We start from the raw sequence: 20,606 nt of genomic DNA on the forward strand, positions 1-20,606 counted from the left end.
TCTCTGGTTGCTGAAGTTTTGTCATATCTTCTAGTTTTATTTATTTTGATAATCTCTGTCTTTAATTAGAGTGGTAGCTCTATTAATATTTGATGTGATTACTGAATTGGCTAGACTTAGGCTCACCATTTTATTATCTGTTTTCTATTTGTTCCTATTATTTGGTCTTCCTGATTTTTCTTTTGTCTGTTTTGGGATTATTTGCAAATTTTCAGGCATTCTAATTTACCTTTTCTATAGGCATTTTAGCTGCATTATATTTTTTGTGGTTGCTTTGAGGATTACAATATATACATTTAACTTTGCACAATCTATTTTGAACTACTGTATCACTTCTCATAACACAGATAGATAACATGTCCTCATGTACTTTATGCCAAAGTTGTTTTATGTCATTATATGGAGACCCATATTAAAAATCTTAAAAGATAATATTGAAGTTTTTCTTTATACAGTTTTATCTATGGTAAAAATTAATAGGAAAACTGAACAAAAAATAGCTTTTGGCATTTATTCAGGTTGCTGAAAAGAATGGCACCAGGAAAAGATTTAGATCACCGGATAGGAGACCCCTGATGGTAGTTTTTGTAGTCAAAATAGCTTTCTTTGTTTGAAATATTCTAGGAGAATATTTTTGCTGTATATGGAATTCTGGGATGGCAGGTTTTTCTTCCAGCACGTTGATGTCTTTGCCCTGTTCTCTGTGGGCCTCCTTGGCCTGATAATGGTGGTGAGAAGACAGCCACTCGCTTACTTATTTGTCTGAGAGGGGTGTTTGTGTGGTTTTTCTGGAACACGGTTGTGTGTTGACCTTGCTTTTCAACAGCCTGCTGACAGCAGAAGCAGAGTCTTGTCATGCTTATCCTGAGTTGGAATTGTGGTAGACTTGAATTTGTATATTTATATCTTTCATTCATCTTGGGAGTTTTTCAGCAATTACTTATTTAAATCTTTATTTTCTTTTCCTGTCTTATTTTCTTACTCCCCTGCATGTCAGTTGCAGGATATCATTTAAACCACTTGTTAGTATCAACACAGTTATCCACTTTTGTCTCTGCCTTTGTTCTCTTTTCTCATCAAGTAACTGCTGTTGATCTGGTTCCAAGTTCACTCAATGTTTTCTTGGTCATCTCTAGTTGACTGTTAAGTTTATCCAATGAAATTATTCTTTTTAATTCTAGGTTTTCTTTCCATTTTGTTCTTACAATTTTTATTTCCCTGTTGAGATCTTTTGCAGACTTTTTATCCATTGAGGGCATATTTTCTTTTACATCATTGAAGGTAGTTATATAGAGCAACTTTAAAATCCTTTATACTTTAAAATGTGGGATTTATCACATCTTGGTCTCAGTTGCTTGTCTTTTCTTTCTCAAATGACTTATGATTTTGCTGTGCCATCTGGGTCAGCTCCTTGGCTGGGGATTGAACTCAGGCTACAGTGGCTGGCAGTAGCTTGATAGTACTGAGATTTCTAAGATTTATTTATTTATTTATTTATTTATGCATGCAGAACTGGGGTACAAGCCAGAGGTGCAGGGATGGTGAGAGGACTTACCAGAGACAGAGTGGGGAACAGAACAGGCAGATTGATGAACTACACTGCTGAGAGGAACAGTGGGAAAAACAGGAGAGGTCTGTCTGCCACACCGGGGCCCGGGATCAAACTTGCACTGAGCAGCTGCAGCTAGCTTGCAGTGCTGCATCCTAACCAGTTGCGCCACCAGGGAGGGCCCTGGTGAGACTTTATCTGCTGTGCCACCAGCCATGCCCCTGACTTATATTTTTGAATCTTTAGCTTTGGAATAATTTGTGGTTGTACCTTGAATAATATGAATGTTAAGTTGTAGAGACATTCAAGATTCTATTCTTTGATTGGACTTGAAATGCAGATCTTTTTCTTGGATCCCAACCTCAAACTCAGTACAGATCTTGTCTCTAGCTATGCTACTTTGAGGCTTAGATGGGATTGTACATAGTTCAGACTTCAGCCAGCAAAAGTGAGACAGTCTTTCCTAGAACGGTCAGCTGACTGTGGACTCCGCATTATGCTCTGTCCATTCTGTTTACTCTTTAATGCCTTCAGATAGCTGCTTATGTGATGTCTAAGGTTTGCAGTTGTTATCGCTGGTAGATGTAGCCCATTTATACTTAATGTAATTACCAATATGGTTGGATTTAGGTCTGTTATTTGCCATTTTTAATCTAATTTTTGTTCTTCTGTTTCTTCTTAATTTCCCTTGTAGTAATCAAATATATTTTAGTATTACATTTTAATTAATTTGATGACTTTTTAACTATCTCTCTTTGCATTTTAAATGCTTCTCTAAGGATTATAGTATGCATCTTTAACCTTATCACCGTCTAATTGGAATAGACATTTTATTACTTTGGATAAAACAGAGTTACTTTGCAACAGAATAGAGATAGTCTCCCCATCTTTTGTGCTGTATTATATATAAAATGCATACATATATTATATCTTTACCCTTTTAAAATTCTAGTTATTTTTTTAGAATGTCTTTCTATTTGGACCTGATCACACAGAAAAGAAGCTGTGATCTCATTGCCTCCTATTAGGCGGTATGTGGTTTTAATTGGCCTCATTACTGGTGAGATTCACTTTGATCATGTGATTAAGATGGCCTCTGCCAATGTTTTTCACTGTGAATTTACTGTTTTTCTCTTTGCAGGTAATAATGATTTTGTGGGAAGTTACTCTGGCACTCTAAACATTACCTTCCTTATCAAGCTTTTAACTTATTCATTTGTTAATTCATACAGAGTAATGATTTCCTCTTATTGAATGAACTTGCCCAGTGGGAGGTAACGGTGAAAGAATGGAGGTTGGGGAGGAGTAGAGGAAGAGAGTGATTTTCTCCTTTGTTCTTCTTCCGGGACATATGGGCATCTCCTGAGTCTCATCTCCTGCAGGACACCTAGTCTGCTCATGAGTACCAGGGTTTAGCTCCCACTGGATGGTCCAGTTTAGGGACTTGAGTCATGTCACCCTCCACTGCATGTCTCCAGTCTGGAGAGGGCCACATAGTGCTCTTGACCGTGTGTGTGCTTTGCCATCCCCTACGCAGGCCCCCATCTTCCCAGGACAGTCCTCAGCTCCCCATATTAGTAACTCCCCTGTGTCTTCTGAGGCACCTCTGTGTCCTAGCTGGGAGCACTCGACCCAGAGCAGGGTCTATGTGTCTGTGTTGGCCATATGGTGTGTGTGGTGCCTACTTGAACTGTACTGAGAGATGGGCAGTGCCTAGGTCGGTGGGTCCCAAGCCCCAAATAGATGTCCTTTCTCTGGGTACACCTCAAGGTATCTTTGGGAGTTTGATCATAATAGAAGCCTTGGGGGAGGATGAGATTTTCTTAGAATCCTGAGAAAAAAAGACCATGACTGAGTTCCTGCATTTCTTAGTTTGATAAATGATAAAGGTGAATCTTTGGAAGAACAGTTGGAAAAGGAGTTGGAAGAAAAAAAACAAACAGGAAAAAAGCAGGAAAAGGTCACATCATACAAGCCAAAGGACAGACTTTGATGAGGGAGCACCCACAGGGCTGAGTGCTCCCAAGGGGATTGGGCAAATTGGGGAACACCAACCTTGTTTCTTACATATGGAGGCCATGGGTAGAGACTTTAGTAATGGGTTTAATGGCTTTCAGGGCATAAAAATAGATTGAAGTGTCTTGGTGGTGAGTGACCTTTAAAATTAGGGATTAAGGTCAGCTACATGGGATAGGCTGCCAATAAAACTGACTTAAGGACAGGTGAGAGGATCAGAGACTGTATGATCCACTTAGACTTTCCCTCATCACAAGATGGCTGCTGCGGTTGTGGCTGTCATGTCTACTTTTCATGGAGTAGTAAGGAAGGAGAGAAAGGAGGAAAAGTTTATGTACGGCTCTGCTCCTCTTGAAGGTCCCTTTCCAGAGGCATCAGGTGGCATCTTGACTGTCATTTCAGTGATTGGAAAGACTCTCATGCTCAAGTCTGTGTGGAGTGAGTAGGGAATTGTGGGTGTTAACTGGACATATTATCCCTAGTCCTCTTGTGTCCCAGTCAGGAGGAAATGGAAGAAATGAAAGAAGGCTACTGGGTGGCTTGATTAGCAGCATCTTTCCATAGCCTCCCCAACATTCTGCTGGGGAGGGGAGCAGAGGAAGGAGAATGATCTGGGAGAGTTCTTTCCCCTAAAGTTGAGGGGATCCCACTTGTGTTTAAATGCCAACTAGAAGCTCAAGGCCTAGCGGTAATGTGGATTCATTTCCTGGGCCTGAGAGATTCCTCTAGAGATTCCCAGGCACAGTGTGGCGGCCATCTTGTCTTCCTACTCACTGTACAGTGGTTGGGAATTCTACTCGGACCAAGACTAGTTCAAGTGGTGCCACCCCACATCATCACCCAACATGGAGTCAGTTCCTGCTGGTGTCTGGTAGCAAATCATTTTAGAGGGACTCAAAGGGGCATGCTAATCAGAAGCAAGTTCCCCTCTGAGCTTTTTGTCTCTATGGGGTATTGCTGGGCATCAGTTGCATTAGATTTTCAAAGTGTAGGGAACTTTGTTCATCTTTTTGTTGGTTCCATTAAAAATAAAAATGCAGTCTGCTCCCCCATTCGATTAAGATGGACTCTCACCCCGTCTTTTAGCGAGAGTTCATAAAACCAGGAAGCAAGAATTCTTGCAGCCACACCAGCGTGCACACCCCTGTGTTCTCAAGGTGTTCTGTGCAAACTTTGGGTCTAGCGTTTCACAGCCATTACCATGAACTGAATCTGTGTCATTCGCTCAGAGATGAGCTTCTGTGCAGGGGTTGCTGATGTGACAGTCTGTGTCCCAGCCAGCCCTATCAGCCTGTTAGAGCGCGTGAAGAGTCCCTTGAGTTGAATTAAATTTGAAACCCAGAATAAGAACACTTGCTACTTACCTCCAGGGGCCCAAGTAATGATTTTTCTTCACTTATGGCAACACAGTTGCACCTGCTACTTAATAAATCCACCCTGCTTCTCTCTAAGTGGGAATCAGACTCCTTTCTGGTACCTGTGCCCCGCTGGGCTTAGTCAAAGGAACTTTCTGGTTGCCCTGGGGTGGGGGTATCAGGACTGATGTTTGGGGATGTCCTTCCAGGGGGAAGGAGAAGGAGGGTAAGAGTGGCCCGTTTGGGCATGGATAGGACGCACCCGGGGAACTTCTGCAGTGCTGAGGGTCTGATGGGGGTGGCAGTGGACAGGCAGGTGAAACATTTTGAAAGAGTCTTTTCTGCTGCAGGTCTTTGGTGGGTGTGACTATGACCTGGGGGTCCATGTAGAATAAGACCACAGGGCAAGTGGAACATTCTGAGGTCCTGTTGTTGCTCCCCCACTTCATCGCCCCCAACGGCCCACTCTGTTCTGCTCTGCCTGGAGTCACTGCCTGACTCCCAGCTCATGGCCCGCTTTGCTCTGCAGTTCTCCATGGGGTGGACAAGCTGGCCTCATGTCCAGTACCCCCTTTTCATAGAGGCCCCCCATCCCTAAGTGACTACATGACCCCATCTCATGCCCTCTCCCTTCCATCGCTGCCTGGAGTAACCAAACTCCTTATTTGTGCTTTGTCATCCCCAGGACCCCCTTCCCCCACGCCCTCCCCCCTCCCCCCAGCAGGCATGTGTCATTGAAGTCCAGGACTGCCTGGCTGGTAGAGGGGTCTCAGTGGGGGGAGCAGACATACCTTGACATTCACATCCTGGGAACAGCAGGGAGCTCCTGGGGGCTGATTGAGTTAGGGACTGAGTCGTGTTTCCCCAAATCCAGACACTGAGGCCTTAAACCCTCTCCCCCAATACTTCACGATGTCACTGTGATAAGACATAGGGTCTTGATGGAGGGCAAACACCACCAGGGCATCTTTACAAGAAGAGATGAGGACACAGACACATGTGCCAGGCTCCTCAGGTCACCGAGAGAGTCCTCAGGAGGTGCCCACTCTGCTGGCATCTTGATCATGGACTTCCAGCCTCTGTCCAGGGAATCAATTTCTGTATTTGACCCCCCCCACACCAGCACCATGTAGTTTTCAGTGTGCCCCTGGAGACTAAACCTGGTGATGGCAAGCAGGCCAGGGGCTGCTGCCTGGGCGACTGGTGACTGCGTGGTGCCTCTGTCCAGTCCTGGTCTTCTCTTTCCTGCCTCCTGTGTTCTCTCTGCCATTTCACTTCAGCTGGAGGTGTCCAAGAGCACAGAGTTTTCTTATGGGTGCGGATGGACTTGGGGCCCCCGCTGGCAGATGTAGGTGCCGAGTGCCCTTGTTCTGGACATGAGGTCCTCTGTGGAGTCCCCCTCAGGACTGGGAGGGGGGAGGGGTGTTGGCGCCAAGGCCCAACCTGCAGTTCTCCCTGGAGGCCGTCCTCCTGTCTGCCTTGGGGCGGGTGACCTTCCTGCTGGCCCTCAGGCCCCGGGGACCTTCTCCAGAGCTCTCTGCAGCTTGGCAGCACTGCGGACACCTCGCCTGCGTTTCCTTCCTGTTTGAGTCCTTATTCCTTCCCTGAGTGGTAGATGTTTCCCACAGGCTTTAGCTTGAACCCTCAAAATGGCAGACACTTGGAAGGAGTTCCCCTTCTTGTCTTCTCTGGGGCTTCAGCTCAGCCTCCCCGGGGGCCTTCCCTGCAGTGCCCACCCACACCCTCTGCCAGGCCTCCTTTCTCTCACGCCCCGGCACTCCCTTTCCTGCTTGGCAGCCTGTGTCGGTCAGTTACAATGAGCTAATTGCAGCTATGTGCTGTTAAAGAAAATGGAGAGAAAGAAAATGGGGAGAAAGAAAAGAGTCTTTGTTGTTCGAAGGAGCAATGAGAAACTGGTTATTTCCAATGCTGCATGCAAAAAAATACCTCAATTTTGGTGGCTTCGTGTTGCAGGAAAATGCCGAGAGTTAAATTTCATTTTGTAGCAGGGCTAGATGGCACGGCTGAAAGTCATACGATCAGAAAGAACATTTCCATCACCAAGCAGGTTAACAAAGCCCCTAATAGGGTTTGCCGACCACAAGCAGCACAGACCAAGTGGCAGAAAGGTTTTATTTATTTGCCATCTGTATGTAAATTTTGCTATTATGGAAATTGTGTCAGAAATTGGGCTACAACCAGAGAGAACACAATGGATGGTCATATTGGAGCTAAAAAAAAAAAAAAAAAAAGCGCCACCTCCGTGTGCCTGTGACTGATCTGCTCACTCCTGCTTCCTAGGGAGCCCTGGCCAGACCCAGTCTCACCTGCACTCAGGTAGACAGTCTCATTTGAGTATGAACAGGCAGAACTGAGAGGGGGCTGAGCTTTCCCTGCAAGAGCCCTTGAAGTTCTGAGTCCAGGGCCATCACCCTCAGCGACCCCCAGGTGGCCATAAAGAGGTCCGAGCAGTGTGAAAGGACAACATTTTGGAGTTAGAGTGCAAAATGGAGAAGGGTGGAAGGCAGGAACACCCCTTTTTGCTTTTGGTCCCCAAGGAAACTCCATAAACACAAGTAACAGAAATGGGGCCTCAGGAATGTGGTGTCAGGCATCACACCTCGGCAGGTGATTCACCTAGGCAGGTGATTCTCCTCGGCAGGTGGGGGGACCCACTGCCTTACCTGTGGCCAGTGGTTTGATGCACGGAGCATGCGCGGTCCCCTGCCAGACCGATAGCTTAGAAAGTTGGATTTGAGGCCGCTTCCTGTTTCCATAGCAACGTGATGGGCGTCCAGAGAAAATGGCAGATTCGCTGAGGGAGCTCTGGATGTATATGGGGGCTCTGGATGTACATTAAATCACCTCCCATGTTCCTGGGAATTCTGAATTTCCTTTTCTCAATCTCCTCCCCAAGGGTCCCAGGTTCTAGAGTGACCTTTGTCTTACCTCATACACCCTAGATCAGCCTGCCCCATGCGCTGGTGTGGAGAGGGGCTTCCAGAGACCACCGAGACCCCAAAGGTGTTCAGCACCTTTGTGGGGACCCTGAGATACCATCCTTGGCAATTGTCCACCCACCCTTTTCCTACCCTGGTCTGGTCAAGGACAAAGGGTCTGTTTGTTGCCCGGAGTCCCTGGCAGCCCCTCACCGCTGTGGCTTGTTGCTTTGTTTATGTTTTCAACAATGGACACCCACGTCCCAGACTGGGCGTCTTTGGCAGATGGCGGCGGCTGGCTAGAATTCAATAACATTAGTTTGTTTTCATTGTACTTCTTTTAGGGGTTTCTTCTCTCTGTGGAAAGTGATATTGCTTTTTTCATTTAAAGTGCTGATATACCGCTTCCTCCCGAGATAAATGAGCAGGTTTAAAGGTTTAAAAGCATGCTTTTGGCATGTGATGGTACAGATGGACCCAGGATAGTGCAAGAGTGTGGCGAGGCCCTGGTGCCTGTAGCCTGTGCCCCTCAGGGACGGGTCAGGAGGGTGTTGGAGGTGGCATTTGCCTGGCTCTCACTTAGCAGGTCCGCACCGATGGCCGGCTGGCAGGGGCAGGGGCTGCTTGTCCCTCTGTCCTCTGATGGGGGGGTGATCCTGCCTCCTGAACATCGCGTGGCATCCAGAGGAGCTCACCTTAGGAGGGAACCATCCAGGTCAAGGAAGGACATGTGGTCAGGAGGACATGCACTGAGCACTGACCTCAGACATCTGCATTCTGGTCTTGAATCTGCAGGACACTGTTTGGATCACGTCACCTCTCTGAATGTTTCTTAATTATAAAACCACCTGACCAGCGGAGATGTGGCCAAAGGCAGAGACCCTCGCTGGTGTTGCTGTCTGGGAAGGTGAAATCAGTGTGGTTGCCCTCGAGGGGCCAAGGGATAGGTGAGCTCCGCTCCCTGTCGCTGTTCAGACGTGGGTCCCAGGCTGAGCTGCTCCTCCAGTTCCTTCCGCTTGGTCTACATGGTGGATGTGTGGGTGTTCTGCCTTTGATAACTCTGTTCTCCTGGCCCACCCTCGGCTGGAGAAGGTTTTGCGCTTGCGGCTTCCCAGCCTCGCTGTTGTGTGGATTGCCAGTGGGGGGGCAGCGGAGCATTGGGTAGGGGTAACCACTGAAGACCAGTCTGAGCTCTCTGAGCGGCTGGCCTCTCTTCCCGGTATGTGTCCTCTCCGCTAAGTTGGCCCCCAGCCCTGCCTGGAGCTGTCCCCCAGCTCTGCCGCACATACGCGCTGTGGGGAGGCCTCTCCAAGTGGACACTGGCCTCTTGGATCGGCAGCTCCACGCTCCTGGGGGATGCCCAGAGGGTTCAGGTCGCTCTGGGGTGCATTTCCTCAGCCCCAGTCCCCTCCTCACCAGCCACCTGGGCGAGTCCCTCACCCTTCCATTGTTTTGAGCACGAGCTTGTTGGCAATAAACTTATCTTCAGAGAACATTTTACATCCCCGAAAGGCGGAAGGTCAGCTCTTGATTTTCTGGCTTTACTTTTTTGAGCTCGCGGCCCGTCGCTCCTCTTGCAGGGCAGTGCTGGCCCCAGGATTGTCTCCAGGCTCAGATTCCGCGGCACCCCCTACCCCACCCCAGCGCGGTTCAGTCTGTGCTCTCAGTCGTACTTTGACAAAGTTAATTTACCTACAACAGCCACTCAGCGTCTCCTCTGGGGAAGCCGGGATCACTTGCCACGAGCCGAGTTAACTGCAACAATAACTGCACGCAGGAGCCAGCTCGAGGACGTTCCCGCCAGATAGAGGAAGGCTCTGGAAAGCCTCATTTGAGCCTCCTTCATTCTCCTTCAGCCAGGGGAGGCTGGCGCCGAGTCATTTCCACTTGAGTCTATCGGAGGCTTTATTGAGATGAGGATCTCTCCTGCAGCCCTTGTTCCTCAACATTGTGTCCTTGCCATGCGCTTGTGGTTAAAAAGCTTTTTTAAAAAAGTTTAGTTTCAGACATTTAAAACCAGGTTGCCAGCCCTTAAAAATGTGGCAAGAAGAAAGCTTGGCCTCAAATGGACCTTAGTTCCCTCCTGCTGGGATAAAAGCTGGGAGTGGCCACTTGAGCGCTCGATGTCCATGTAGAAGGGACCCTTGAGCTCTGTGCCCTCTGCTGGGCTCTCCAGGGAGGCGCTGCCTAGCCTCTGAGTTCTGGACCCGTGGGGGGGGGGGGTGGCCTGACCCTGTGCCAGAGGTGGTTGATATACCCAGGCTTTCTGTAGGAAAAAAGCGGCACCCCAGGGAGCCTCTTTAATGACAGGGATCCAGAATGTTCTAGGTCATGTGGGAACAGACGCTGATCACATCTACAATGCTGATCACCCTAATGTAATGCTCAGGCTGCTGATCCCCCCCTCCCTTGAAAGCAGCTGTGTGACCTGGACCCCTGTGGCCTGTTGACCTGCATGAGGTCCTCAGGGATTCAAGGCTCTTAACTAAGGGAGGCAGGTCAGTGTCATAAGATTTCTCTGGTGGGATGTTTGGCAACTTATCAATTCAGCAAGTATCTGTGTGTTCCATTTGCCAGGTACGGTTTGTGCCCTGACCACCCAGCAGAAGGCTCTAATTCTTTGATCTCATGAAACTCACATCTCAGGAAGGGAGACACAGAACATGCTGGGGGTGGGGGTGGGTGTTTCGGGTGACCATTTTCTGAGCCAAGCAAGACTGGAGTCCTTCCTGGTTTTGAATAAAGTAAGTCAAGACAGGCCCGGCAGCTGTCGGCTGGTGGGCAGGAAGGATGCTCGGCCAGGGTCTGGATGCAGGTTGGCATGGGGTGGGGTGTGGGGTAGGGAGTGGCCTTGAGGCACTGCCAGCTGCGGGAAGAACCCCTGCTGCAGCTGGCAGGTGAGCCAATCCTGCTTGCTCCCCCATTTGTGTCCTTAACAGTTTCTTGCATTGTAGTGACGTGCTTATTTTACTTAATGATTGGTTTGTTGCCCTTTAAAATGTCCGTGGAAGCAAGACAGGCACAAAGTGAGCGACTCCACGAGAAGCTAGACCCAGGGCTGAATGGAAGTGCATTGGAGAGTGAGGTGCCGGCCAGGTGGGGATGCTGTGGCTTCTAGGGAGCAGCAAGAGGGTTTCCCAAGGGTTCCTATGCCTGCAGCAATGACACAGCCCGGCCAGGCTATCGAGACGTCACGCCAAGTGTGGTGGTCCGGGCTGACCGCTTACTAAGACCCAGGCTCTTGGACTTAGTGCCCCGTGCATGTGATAAGGTGACCAGCCTCTGAGGGACACTGTGCAGTCGGTCTCGGGGGCTGCTGCCCAAGAGCCGGTTCTGAGTGTTTTCTGGTTTCTCCTGCTATCTTTGGGCATCCCTGAGAGAAGTCAGGTCTCACTGAGTACTTATCCAACACCTCTTTTCTGCAGGGGGTTCAAGGCTGCTTACATGGGACGCCTGCATTTTGGACGGAGGGTTAGGGCATCTGTGCATCTCACTGCCCGAGTCTCTGTCATTTCAGAGCTTGTGTCACAGATAGCTCGAAACGCTGGAGTCTCGCACACAGGCACACTCACTGGAGAGCAGGGAAGAGTTCGCATCTTTCCTGTCGGGCCTTGTCCTCCCATCTTCCATCCCCTCGCGGTTCTTGGGGTTACTTGCATGTTTTCTGCACACCCAGACACACACACAGGGAATGCTATGGACAGTTAGTGAAACTGGGAGCTGAGGATGCTGCTCTGGCTGGCCAGGTGAGCTTGGGAAGGCCAGATGCCTGTTGGAGAGGGACAATACATGAGCAAACACAGTGAAAAAAAACGTAATTGTTGGGAAAGATAAGAATCAAAACAGACATCAGGATGGAGCATGATGGGGAGCGGGGGACTGAGGAATGGGGGTGGCATCTGAGCTGAGGCCATGTGGGCAGCCCACGCGAGGGGCCCCAGCCCTGCCATGTCTCATGAGCTGGAGGCCCTGAGCCCCAGCCACCAGTCAGGACGCTCTCCCATGCGTGGCCCTTGAAGCTTGAAGATGGTGCCTGTAGCTCTGGGCAGCTGAGTTTGGGGGGCTCTGCTGAGCGGTTCCGGTCCCTGCGCGTTGCCCTCTCTCCTGTCCAGCTGACAGGAGCAATTTTTTTCACAGCAAGATCAAAACAGGGATTTGCCCAAGACCAGCCCATGTGTGCACACATGCCTGTGTATACATGCTTGCACACGTGTGTTCTATGTGCAAGTGTGTGACGAGGTTGCTGTGCCACACCTGTGGCCCCAGGAGACTGTGTTCCTGGCCGGGAGGAAGAGAGCGGCTCTCTCGCAGGAGGCTGCCCAGCGCTGGCCTCACAGCAGACCAGGCCTGCAGCACTGCCCCTGTGCAGGAGGATGGGTGCCGCATCTGGGCAGAGCTGCTCAGACGAGAGGGCTCCCAGAGGGCCATGTCCGTAGGGCGCAGCGGAGGCTGTTGGGGACTCCCCTGGGGTCTCCCTGCCTGGCAGCTCACCTTCACTGCCCCTACCTGCTTTTTGGAGGTGCTATTTACAACCAGGGGTCTGAATGGGTGGACACGGACAACCACAAGAAGGTTTTTGCCAAGCCCAGCAGATGGGTAGCAGAGACTCGCCTGTGCTCCACCCCAACCTGAGGGTGCCATGGGCCGCCGTGAGGGACTTCTTGGGGACAGCACCTGCAGATGAACCAGGAAAGTCTGTGGGCTCTGCACTGCCCCCTTGCCCATTCATAGACCCCCACCCCCTCCATCCCTGAAGCTCAAGAGGGATTCAGTTTTTTAAATTTATTTTTATTTATTTATTTTTTTAAAGATTTATTTATTTGTGCATACAGAACTGGGGTACAGGCCAGAGGCTCAGGGACGGTGAGAGGCTTCATCAGAGACAGAGTGGGGAGCAGAACAGGCAGATCGATGGAGTACACTGCTGAGGGGAGCAGCGGGCGGGTCAGGAGAGGTCTGCCGCGCCATGTGGTCACCCCCAGGGCAGGCGGGAATCGAACTCATGTGGAAGTGGCTTTAGCTTCTCAGTGCTGTGCTTTAACCCGCTGCGCCACCAGGGAGGGCCTCAGTTTTTATTTTTAAGCCAGCCTGGCCACATGGGCCTGAGACTCACACTCTGAATGCAAGAAGATGGCATTTCTTGCACTTGTGTAAGTGGACCTCCACAGGTTGCTCCTTCCTCCCTGTGCCAAGGCCAGCAGGTGGTCCAGCAGGACGACCAGGCCAGCGTGGCCAGGACAGCAGAGGAGAAGGGCGTTCTGCCTGGTGCTCTCCAGGGCTCAGGGCCAGCCTGGGAGTCCTCGAATTCAGTCTGTGGGGCTCCCGTCTGGTGGGCACTGTGAGCTCCACCTCACAGGTTAGGAAACTGAGGCCCAAAGAGGCCAATGTCGCTTATACAGGTGGAAGTGGCAGCCTTTGCCTTTGGACCCGATGCCGGGTCTGCAGACAGGCTCTTCAGTTCTGTCACTGTCCTTTCTGGCACTTTCCACGTTGGAGCAAAGGCCATTGGGAGACACTGCTAACCCCTCGCTGACCCACAGGTAAGTTCTTACTCTATCTGGAGGCTGCAAAGAGGCTAATGGCCTCCTCCTGGGATGTGCATGGCCTGGCACCTGTGGCCTGGATCTGAGGCCACTCCATGTGACCCTGGCCATGAATAAGCTCCCCGAGGCTGTTTCACAGGTTTTCACGAATCGGTCACATGTGCAGGAGCGCCAGGGGGCTTCTGGAAGGTGCTGAATGGGGCTGGTCCCTCCTGCTGTGACAGACACACACCAGGGGTGAGACTTAGTCTGGGGATCTCGAAAGCCACTGGGCACGGTGGACTGGCATGTGTGGGCGTGTGTGTGTGTGTGTGTGTGTGTGTACAAGGGCTGGCAGCTCGAGTGCCCGGGTCACTGACATGTGCATCATCCCTCACATCGGGCCAGGCCGCATCTGGGTGGAGAGGGACAGGCAGGCCTCCTGTGGCTCATGAAACACTCCAACTCGCTAGAAAAAAATAAACTCTCTGCGGCACGTGACACTCCTGCCACTGACCAGCTACATGTTGTAGGTTTGCTGGAAAATGAGTTTAATTCCACAAAAAGTCAATTCAAGTTATGAACTTTATCCCTTATCTTTATTTATTAATGTTTAGAGCTGAACACTTGGGAGTGAGAAGGAAAAAGCTTCTGCTTGTTTCCTTAGGTCCCCTTTATTTAATATTTGTACTCACAGTGATGGGTGACATATTAAACCTCCTCTCACCCTGTGATCTTCTTGTCCTTCATTGAATGGGGGTAACTTTATGTATGAACCTTCTGTGAACTTCGAGAGGGTTTTATTTGGTCCTTAGTGTGGTGGAAATGTCAGACCCTGACTGTTTTCTCATCGCACTTTGAATGGTACACAGAGCAAATCAACTCAAAGTGTCTTCACCCAACTTTACCTGCTCATGTAACTGAAAAGTACAGTGACAGCTGCAGGTCTGGCTGGATCTGGATGCACAGACTGTGGCATGGAAGGCATCTCTTGCCACCTCGGTCCCCATGTTCTCTGTTGGCTCTACTCCTCAGGCAGGTGGTGGATGCTGGCAACGCTTTATAAAGAGTGAAAAGAAAGCTGGCTTCCCTGCTGCCTGACAGATCCTGGGTCACACATCAATCAAATCAGTGTTAGCCAATCGAGTGCAGCCAGGGGGTAGGGATTCTCATTGGCTTGTTAGGTCACATGGTTCCTACTTGGACCAATCATAGTGTTCAGGAGGATGAGTGTCCAGGGTGACAACACGTGTGCATGTGTGCAGACACGCATCCAAGTAGCCCTTGGGATGGAACTATGAAGTAATGACATCCTTCCTTAAATCCTGCTGTATTTCTGACTTGTCAAAAGCTAGCCATCTAGTTTGGTCAGTATTCCACTTTTTTGCTGTAGGATTAAATTGTGCAGGGAGAGGAGGGGGCCCCCCAGGGCACATTTTCCTTTGAAAGATCCCTCTTTATGCACTGGGGTCCCCAGTCGAGCGCTGCCCAGCACTCCCCAACAGGCATGGGTTCCCTGGCATCTGTCCTTCTGTGGGCTCCTGCTCTGTTCCTGACTCAGAGACAACAGCTTCTGACACCAGGGTCCAAGGTTCCTCTCCCAGAAGAGGAGGGACCCCTGCTCTGTGGTCACCCTGGCAGCCCCAGTAGAGGCTCTCCTGACTCCTCCCCTGCCCTGCAATCTTTCAGTCATGGCCTGAACGGAGTGCTCAGTGGACCCCACTTTGCCCGCCTCTAGGGACTTGGCTGGAGATGCCGCCATCTCTCTGTGGTTGATTCATTACAGGAAGTGGTTTGCTGGGAGGATCCAAATGGAAAGTGTCGTTACAGCAACCTGAGAGGGCTCCAGTGCCGTGGCCCGGAGTGTGCTCTCACCTGCTGCTCCCGCTTCGCTCTCCCTGACAGGGAGCGGCTGCTGGGATATGTCCCAGACACATTCATGCAAGAGAGTCCGGGGACTGTACCTTGGGACAGCAGCTTGTCTAGAAAAGAACCAGCCCCACTGGGCTCCCTCACAGACTGTCCACCCAGGCCTTGGAGGTCCGTCTGGGTATCTGTAACCAGCTGCATTAAATAAAGTTCCAGAACCCTTGGCCCCTCAGGCCTCGATGTCCACACACCCTCGCCTGACCTCAGCAGCCTTTGTCTCTGTCTGGGCATCTTCCACCCTCAAAGGCTGGAGCATGTAGAGACCGAGAGTACCCAGACCCTTGGTGCTGCCGGGGCTGACCTGGCGCTCCCCCGTGTGGGCACGCTTCTCAGGACCCGGGCCCAGTGGGAGAGGAAACTCAAAAGCCCCTGTTCCCCTGGTGTGGAGACAGATATAAACAGGCAGCAAAACTGGCAGGGAACTAGCTGATGGCCCTGAAATTAGACGAGGACCTGGAGAGGAAGGCGCTGAAGATGGGAGGATGTGCAGGTCATCTTGGGTGCCCAGGAAGGGGGCATTTGCCCACCTCAAAGAGGTGGGTCCAGGGACCTGGGGACAGATTCCAGGTGGAAGGAACAGCCCCTGCAAAGGTGCAGAGACAGGATCGTGCCAGGAACTGACAGGGCCAGCCAGTTCCTCTGCGAGAGGAAGTTGGTACGTTGAGGGACACGCGGATGGGCCTTGTGTGGATACGGCTGTCCGGGGCTGCTGGCATCATGGGGACTCGTCTTTGATCCAAGAATATGTGGCCAGTTTGTGCAACTGTGCACTATTGCATCTTGCATTTCTCACTTGACATTGCCACAAAGCGGACCCCAAAAGGATCAATTTAGCACGAATACCAGAGGACCACCCTGCTTGCCCCAAGCACTCCCCTTTCACTGCCCCTCAGACTGTCCTCTTTGCAGGCACCTACTCCCTTGGCAATTTTGTGACCTGTCTGTTAATGCGTCCCAAAGGGTCTCTCAGGACTTTTACTGGAGTTTGTCAGCCCCCCACTCTTCCATGGCTCCCCAGCCACGCTGTGTTGCACTCACTTTGCGTTTGTGCTGCATTTATAGCAGATGGGCCAGACCCCCGCACCTGAGCGCAGGCAGTGGCCATTGTCTGTGGGCTCAGGGCCCAGGTAGAGCGAGGCCACTTTCCTGCAGGGGCACTCCTCAACCCAGAGTTGCTGTCTTGCCCCCTTTCACTCTTTGGTGACACCCATAATGCCAGGGGTCTAGATAACAAATGCTGTGTCACAAAGACTCTGGAGTAGGAGTGTTTCTGCTCCCATGGGCAGTCCGGTGGGGGGAGGGGGGTCACAAACACTGGTGGTCTGCGAGTCTCAGAAGGCCTCAGCGTGCCACCCTTTCCCATGAGACTAGGGCCTTTAGCTCTTACACTTGCCAGGGCCAAGCTCAACTCTTCAGGCCTCAGTACGAATATTGCCCCATCAGCACATTTCTAGCCATTTGGAGCCATCTGCTTTGCACACCCCGCAAAGCTGCGCATGCTTGACATTGGCCAGCTACAGAGGGTGCCCCCTGCACGCGCCGCTGCCTCGGGGACGCTCACTCCCGCCGTGGCAGCTCAGTGACGGACCTGTGCCCGGAAGTCCCCTCTCCCACGCTCCTTGCCCCAGAGCTCCTTGTCCTGTGCCCCTTTTGGATGCAGCCCCCCCACCTTCTTACACAGTGAGGAACTCCCCAACATGCAGAGCAGGCAAAGGCCCCCACCCTGATAAAGCCCCTGCCACCTCTGGGTTGTGGAGCTTTCCCTGCTCCCCAGGCCCTGAGGCTCAGCCCGGCAGGAGGCCATTCCTTTCCTTCCATCATTTTAGATACTGTAGCTTTTAAATAACAAGTGCCAAGAATACCACGGAGCCGAAAATATTTCTTTAAAACAAACTTAATGAATATTCAAGACATGGATTTTTCTGGACTTCAGTTGTTCTAACAAGTGCAACCTAAAGTGAAGAAGGATTTGACCAAGAACTGGAATGTGTGGGATGGTCTATTATGACATTGGGGAGGCTGAAGCTTTTGAGACCCAGATTTCCCTTCTCTTGTGGCGATTTGAATTTCTCTTCAGGCGTCACTGCTTGCTAACTTGTCCACATGATCCAGGCGGGGTTAACGTCCATTCTCGCTTCCTCATGGGCTGGCTAAGCTGGTGAGATTGTCCTACTGCCCACAGTTATTGCCCTGAGGTGGGCTACTCAGTCTATTCAACCAATGAAAACCTGGCTCCAGGTTTTGGTTCTGGGGAGAGAACCTTGCCTTTTCTTTGTGGATGAGGATGTGAGATCCGGAGCTGCTGCAGCCACAGTGACCTCCAGAAGAGATCCCGTCAGCACAAAACCCACATATGTGAAGGCAGAAGAGTCCAGCCCCTGTGGAAAGGGGTGTGATCTGCAGCCAGCCACCCCCAAAGTCTGCTCAACCTCTGGACATCTTAGGAGACGTGAACGGAAATTGGATTACATTTTGGTAAACTGTGATCACCATGTATCTGACAGAGGTCGGCCAGGATTCTCCAGAGACCAGACACACTGGAGGTGTCGTTTGTGACTGCTCTGTCTCCACACGGAACCCCTCCAGGCCGGGCCCCATGAGGGCCCTCTCCCTCCGACACAGAAAAGCCTCACACCCCAAGATGGGGCAAAGCCACCACTTGCTGCAGTTAATCCAATTGCTTCATGAAGGCTGCAGGAGAGCACACGCAGTGCTCAAACCGTTGGACCCAAAAGACTCTATAGTGCATGAATTCTCAGAAATCGTGTGACCGGGAGCCCCCAGATGCAGTCTGCTGTCTGCCCCTGCCCCCCAGAAGCCTCTGACCCTGGACTCAGGGGTCCTTCACCCTGTCTGCTCCTCCCTGCTCTCCAGTACCACATGGGCATCATTAGCAGTGCCCTTGGCCGGACCTGCTTTTCAAACTCAAAGGCGAGAGGGCTCTGCCAGGGTCTCCATGGGGGAGGCGAGGGGAGGCCATAGGCTGGCCCATGGGTCCATTTGGGGGGAGAGGTTTCTGAGGACTAGGGGATGCGTGCCTTGAACTGTGGATCCTGGTGGGCAACTCACAGGAGCCCCCCAGCAGACATAGGTTGTTGGTGTCTCTGGGGCCGAGGGGTGGGACCCTGCCACTTGGCTAGAAAGCAGGACGTGGAGTCCGCAGGCCTTCTGAGGTGCTGAGGGGAGAGTGTGTGTGCAAGTAGGGATCCTGCAAGCCGCCCGGTGTGGGCCCGTGGGTGCAAGGGGGCCCGTCCAGGGCAGGGGAGTGGGCTCTGATCCGGCTTTGGCCAACTGCTCTGCTTGGGCCGCCAGCTGGCTGCCTGCGGGGCGGGCGCTCATCTGTGGTGGGAACAGAGGGGCGGATTCTGACCCTGCTGCCTGATGAAAGAGCCCTGTGAGCGGGGCGTCTGGAGAGAACGTGCCCGGCTGCTGAACTAGCAAGTGCCGCCGGGAACGAGGGGGCGCCCCGACGGGGTGGGGTGGAGTGGGGGCAGCCTGCCGAGGCATGCCTTCTGGAACATTCTCTCCAATGGTCTCTTTGGCAGTAAGATGGAACGGCTCAGAGTAGGGACAGAACAGGATGCTCTGTTCGCGGCTCGCATAAATTAATTCCGGGAACATCATAATGGCGAGAAAGAAAGCTTTGAGGAAGCAGCAGGTTCAGGCTCCAGAATTCAGCAGGAAGAGGGAGGCGCCAGCGCAAAGTGGATCCGGGGGATGCGGCCAGTGCAGGAGCCGCTAGACTGCTGCAAGAATTGCGGGAGGGGAGCAGACAAGCTGGAACTTGTTATTTACATACCAGACACTGACACCTAGGGAGATGCTTTGGGTTCAGCTCCAGAACCACAGCGATAAAGCAAATCTGATGATGTGGCTGACCTGAGGATTATTGCTCTGTATCCCGTGCCTGTAACCTTTATGTCTGCGTCATACTGTGGCCTGTGAGTGTGGGGGCATTATGTCTAAAGGTGGTGCAGCCCAAAGAAAGGTAACAGAGAGAGTGAACACCCCGCAGCCAGAAAGTAGAGCCCACAGACTTGCCCAGTGCAGGTGCCAGACCTCCAGAATGTGAGAAAGGTAGTTACATGCAGGATGCACCCTTGACCCCCAGAATATCCTCTCCCAGTATTTGGAATTCTGTCTTTAGATCTGTTGTTGGGGCTTAAAGATTTTTAAACATCTTTAAAACTTCTAACCAAAAAAAAAAAAAAAAAAAGCAAAAAACAAAACTTCCAACCACCTGTTATTTTCTGATTCTCTCTTAGTTTTTATTTTTTATTTTTTTTAAAGATTTATTTATTTGTACATACAGAACTGGGGTACAGGCCAGAGGCTCAGGGGCGGTGAGAAGATTCACCAGAGACAGTGGGGAGCAGAACAGGCAGATGATGAAGTACACTGCTGAGGGGAGCAGCGGGCGGGTCAGGAGAGGTCTGCCGCGCCATGTGGTCACCTCCTGGGCAGGCGGGAATCGAACTCATGTGGAAGTGGCTTTAGCTTCTCAGTGCAGTGCTTTAACCCGCTGCGCCACCAGGGAGGGCCCTCTCTCTTAGTTTTTAAATGGAGGGAACGTTCACATTACATAAAATTAACCACTTCAAAGTGGCATTTAGTACACAAACAGTGTTTTGCAAACTCTACCTCTGTCTTGTTCCAAAATATTCGCTCCCCCAGCCCCGTAAAACACCCATATCTGTTAGCTAAGCAGTCATTCACCATCTCTTCTATCTTTCCTAATGGGCCGGCGTCAATCTGCTGTTGTCTCAATGGATTTACTTGTTCTGAATATTTTACGCAAATGGTATCATGACGCACGTGGCTTTCTGTGACCGACTTCTTCCACCTAGTCCAGTGTTTTTCCAGTGTCATCCTTGTTGTAGCGTGTCGTCCTTTTCACGGCTGCCTAGTACCCCACACCTCTTTGCCTTATTTATCCACTCACCAGGTGGTGGCATCTGGGTTGTTTTTACCTCGTGTCTATTGTGAGCGCGGCTGCTGTGAGCACAGTGTTAGCTTTTTGGGCATCCCCCCAGGAGTAGAATTGCTGGATTAGATGTTTGGCTTTTTGTTTGAGCAACTGCCAAAAAGTGCGTGTGAGGTAGCACCTCCTGGTGGTTCTGGTTGTGTTTCCTCGTCGACTGGTGCCATCGACCATCTTTTCACATCCTTGTCGGCCATCTGTATTTTCTTTGGAGAAATCGCATCAAGAACTTTTTTTAGTGTTTTTTTTTTTTTGTTTTTTTTTTTTTTTTTTTTTTTTTTCCTGCTTTTAAGTTGGGTTATTTGTCTTTTTGTT

General features: G+C 51.0%; 1 protein-coding gene across 1 annotated transcript in view; it reads left to right on the forward strand.

Annotated features, from left to right (window-relative positions):
- Positions 1-19,204: 19,204 nt before the first annotated feature.
- The window catches only part of TMEM132B (transmembrane protein 132B), an 88,313-nt gene continuing 86,911 nt past the window's right edge, over positions 19,205-20,606 (forward strand). The window contains exon 1 of the mRNA XM_012731124.1: positions 19,205-19,251. Coding sequence (XP_012586578.1) covers positions 19,229-19,251 — 23 coding nt within the window. The 5' untranslated portion in view covers positions 19,205-19,228. The remainder of the gene's footprint in view (positions 19,252-20,606) is intronic.

This window comes from Condylura cristata, unplaced genomic scaffold (assembly GCF_000260355.1).
Source record: "Condylura cristata isolate star-nosed mole 26May11 unplaced genomic scaffold, ConCri1.0 scaffold00029, whole genome shotgun sequence".
NCBI classification, from domain to species: domain Eukaryota; kingdom Metazoa; phylum Chordata; class Mammalia; order Eulipotyphla; family Talpidae; genus Condylura; species Condylura cristata.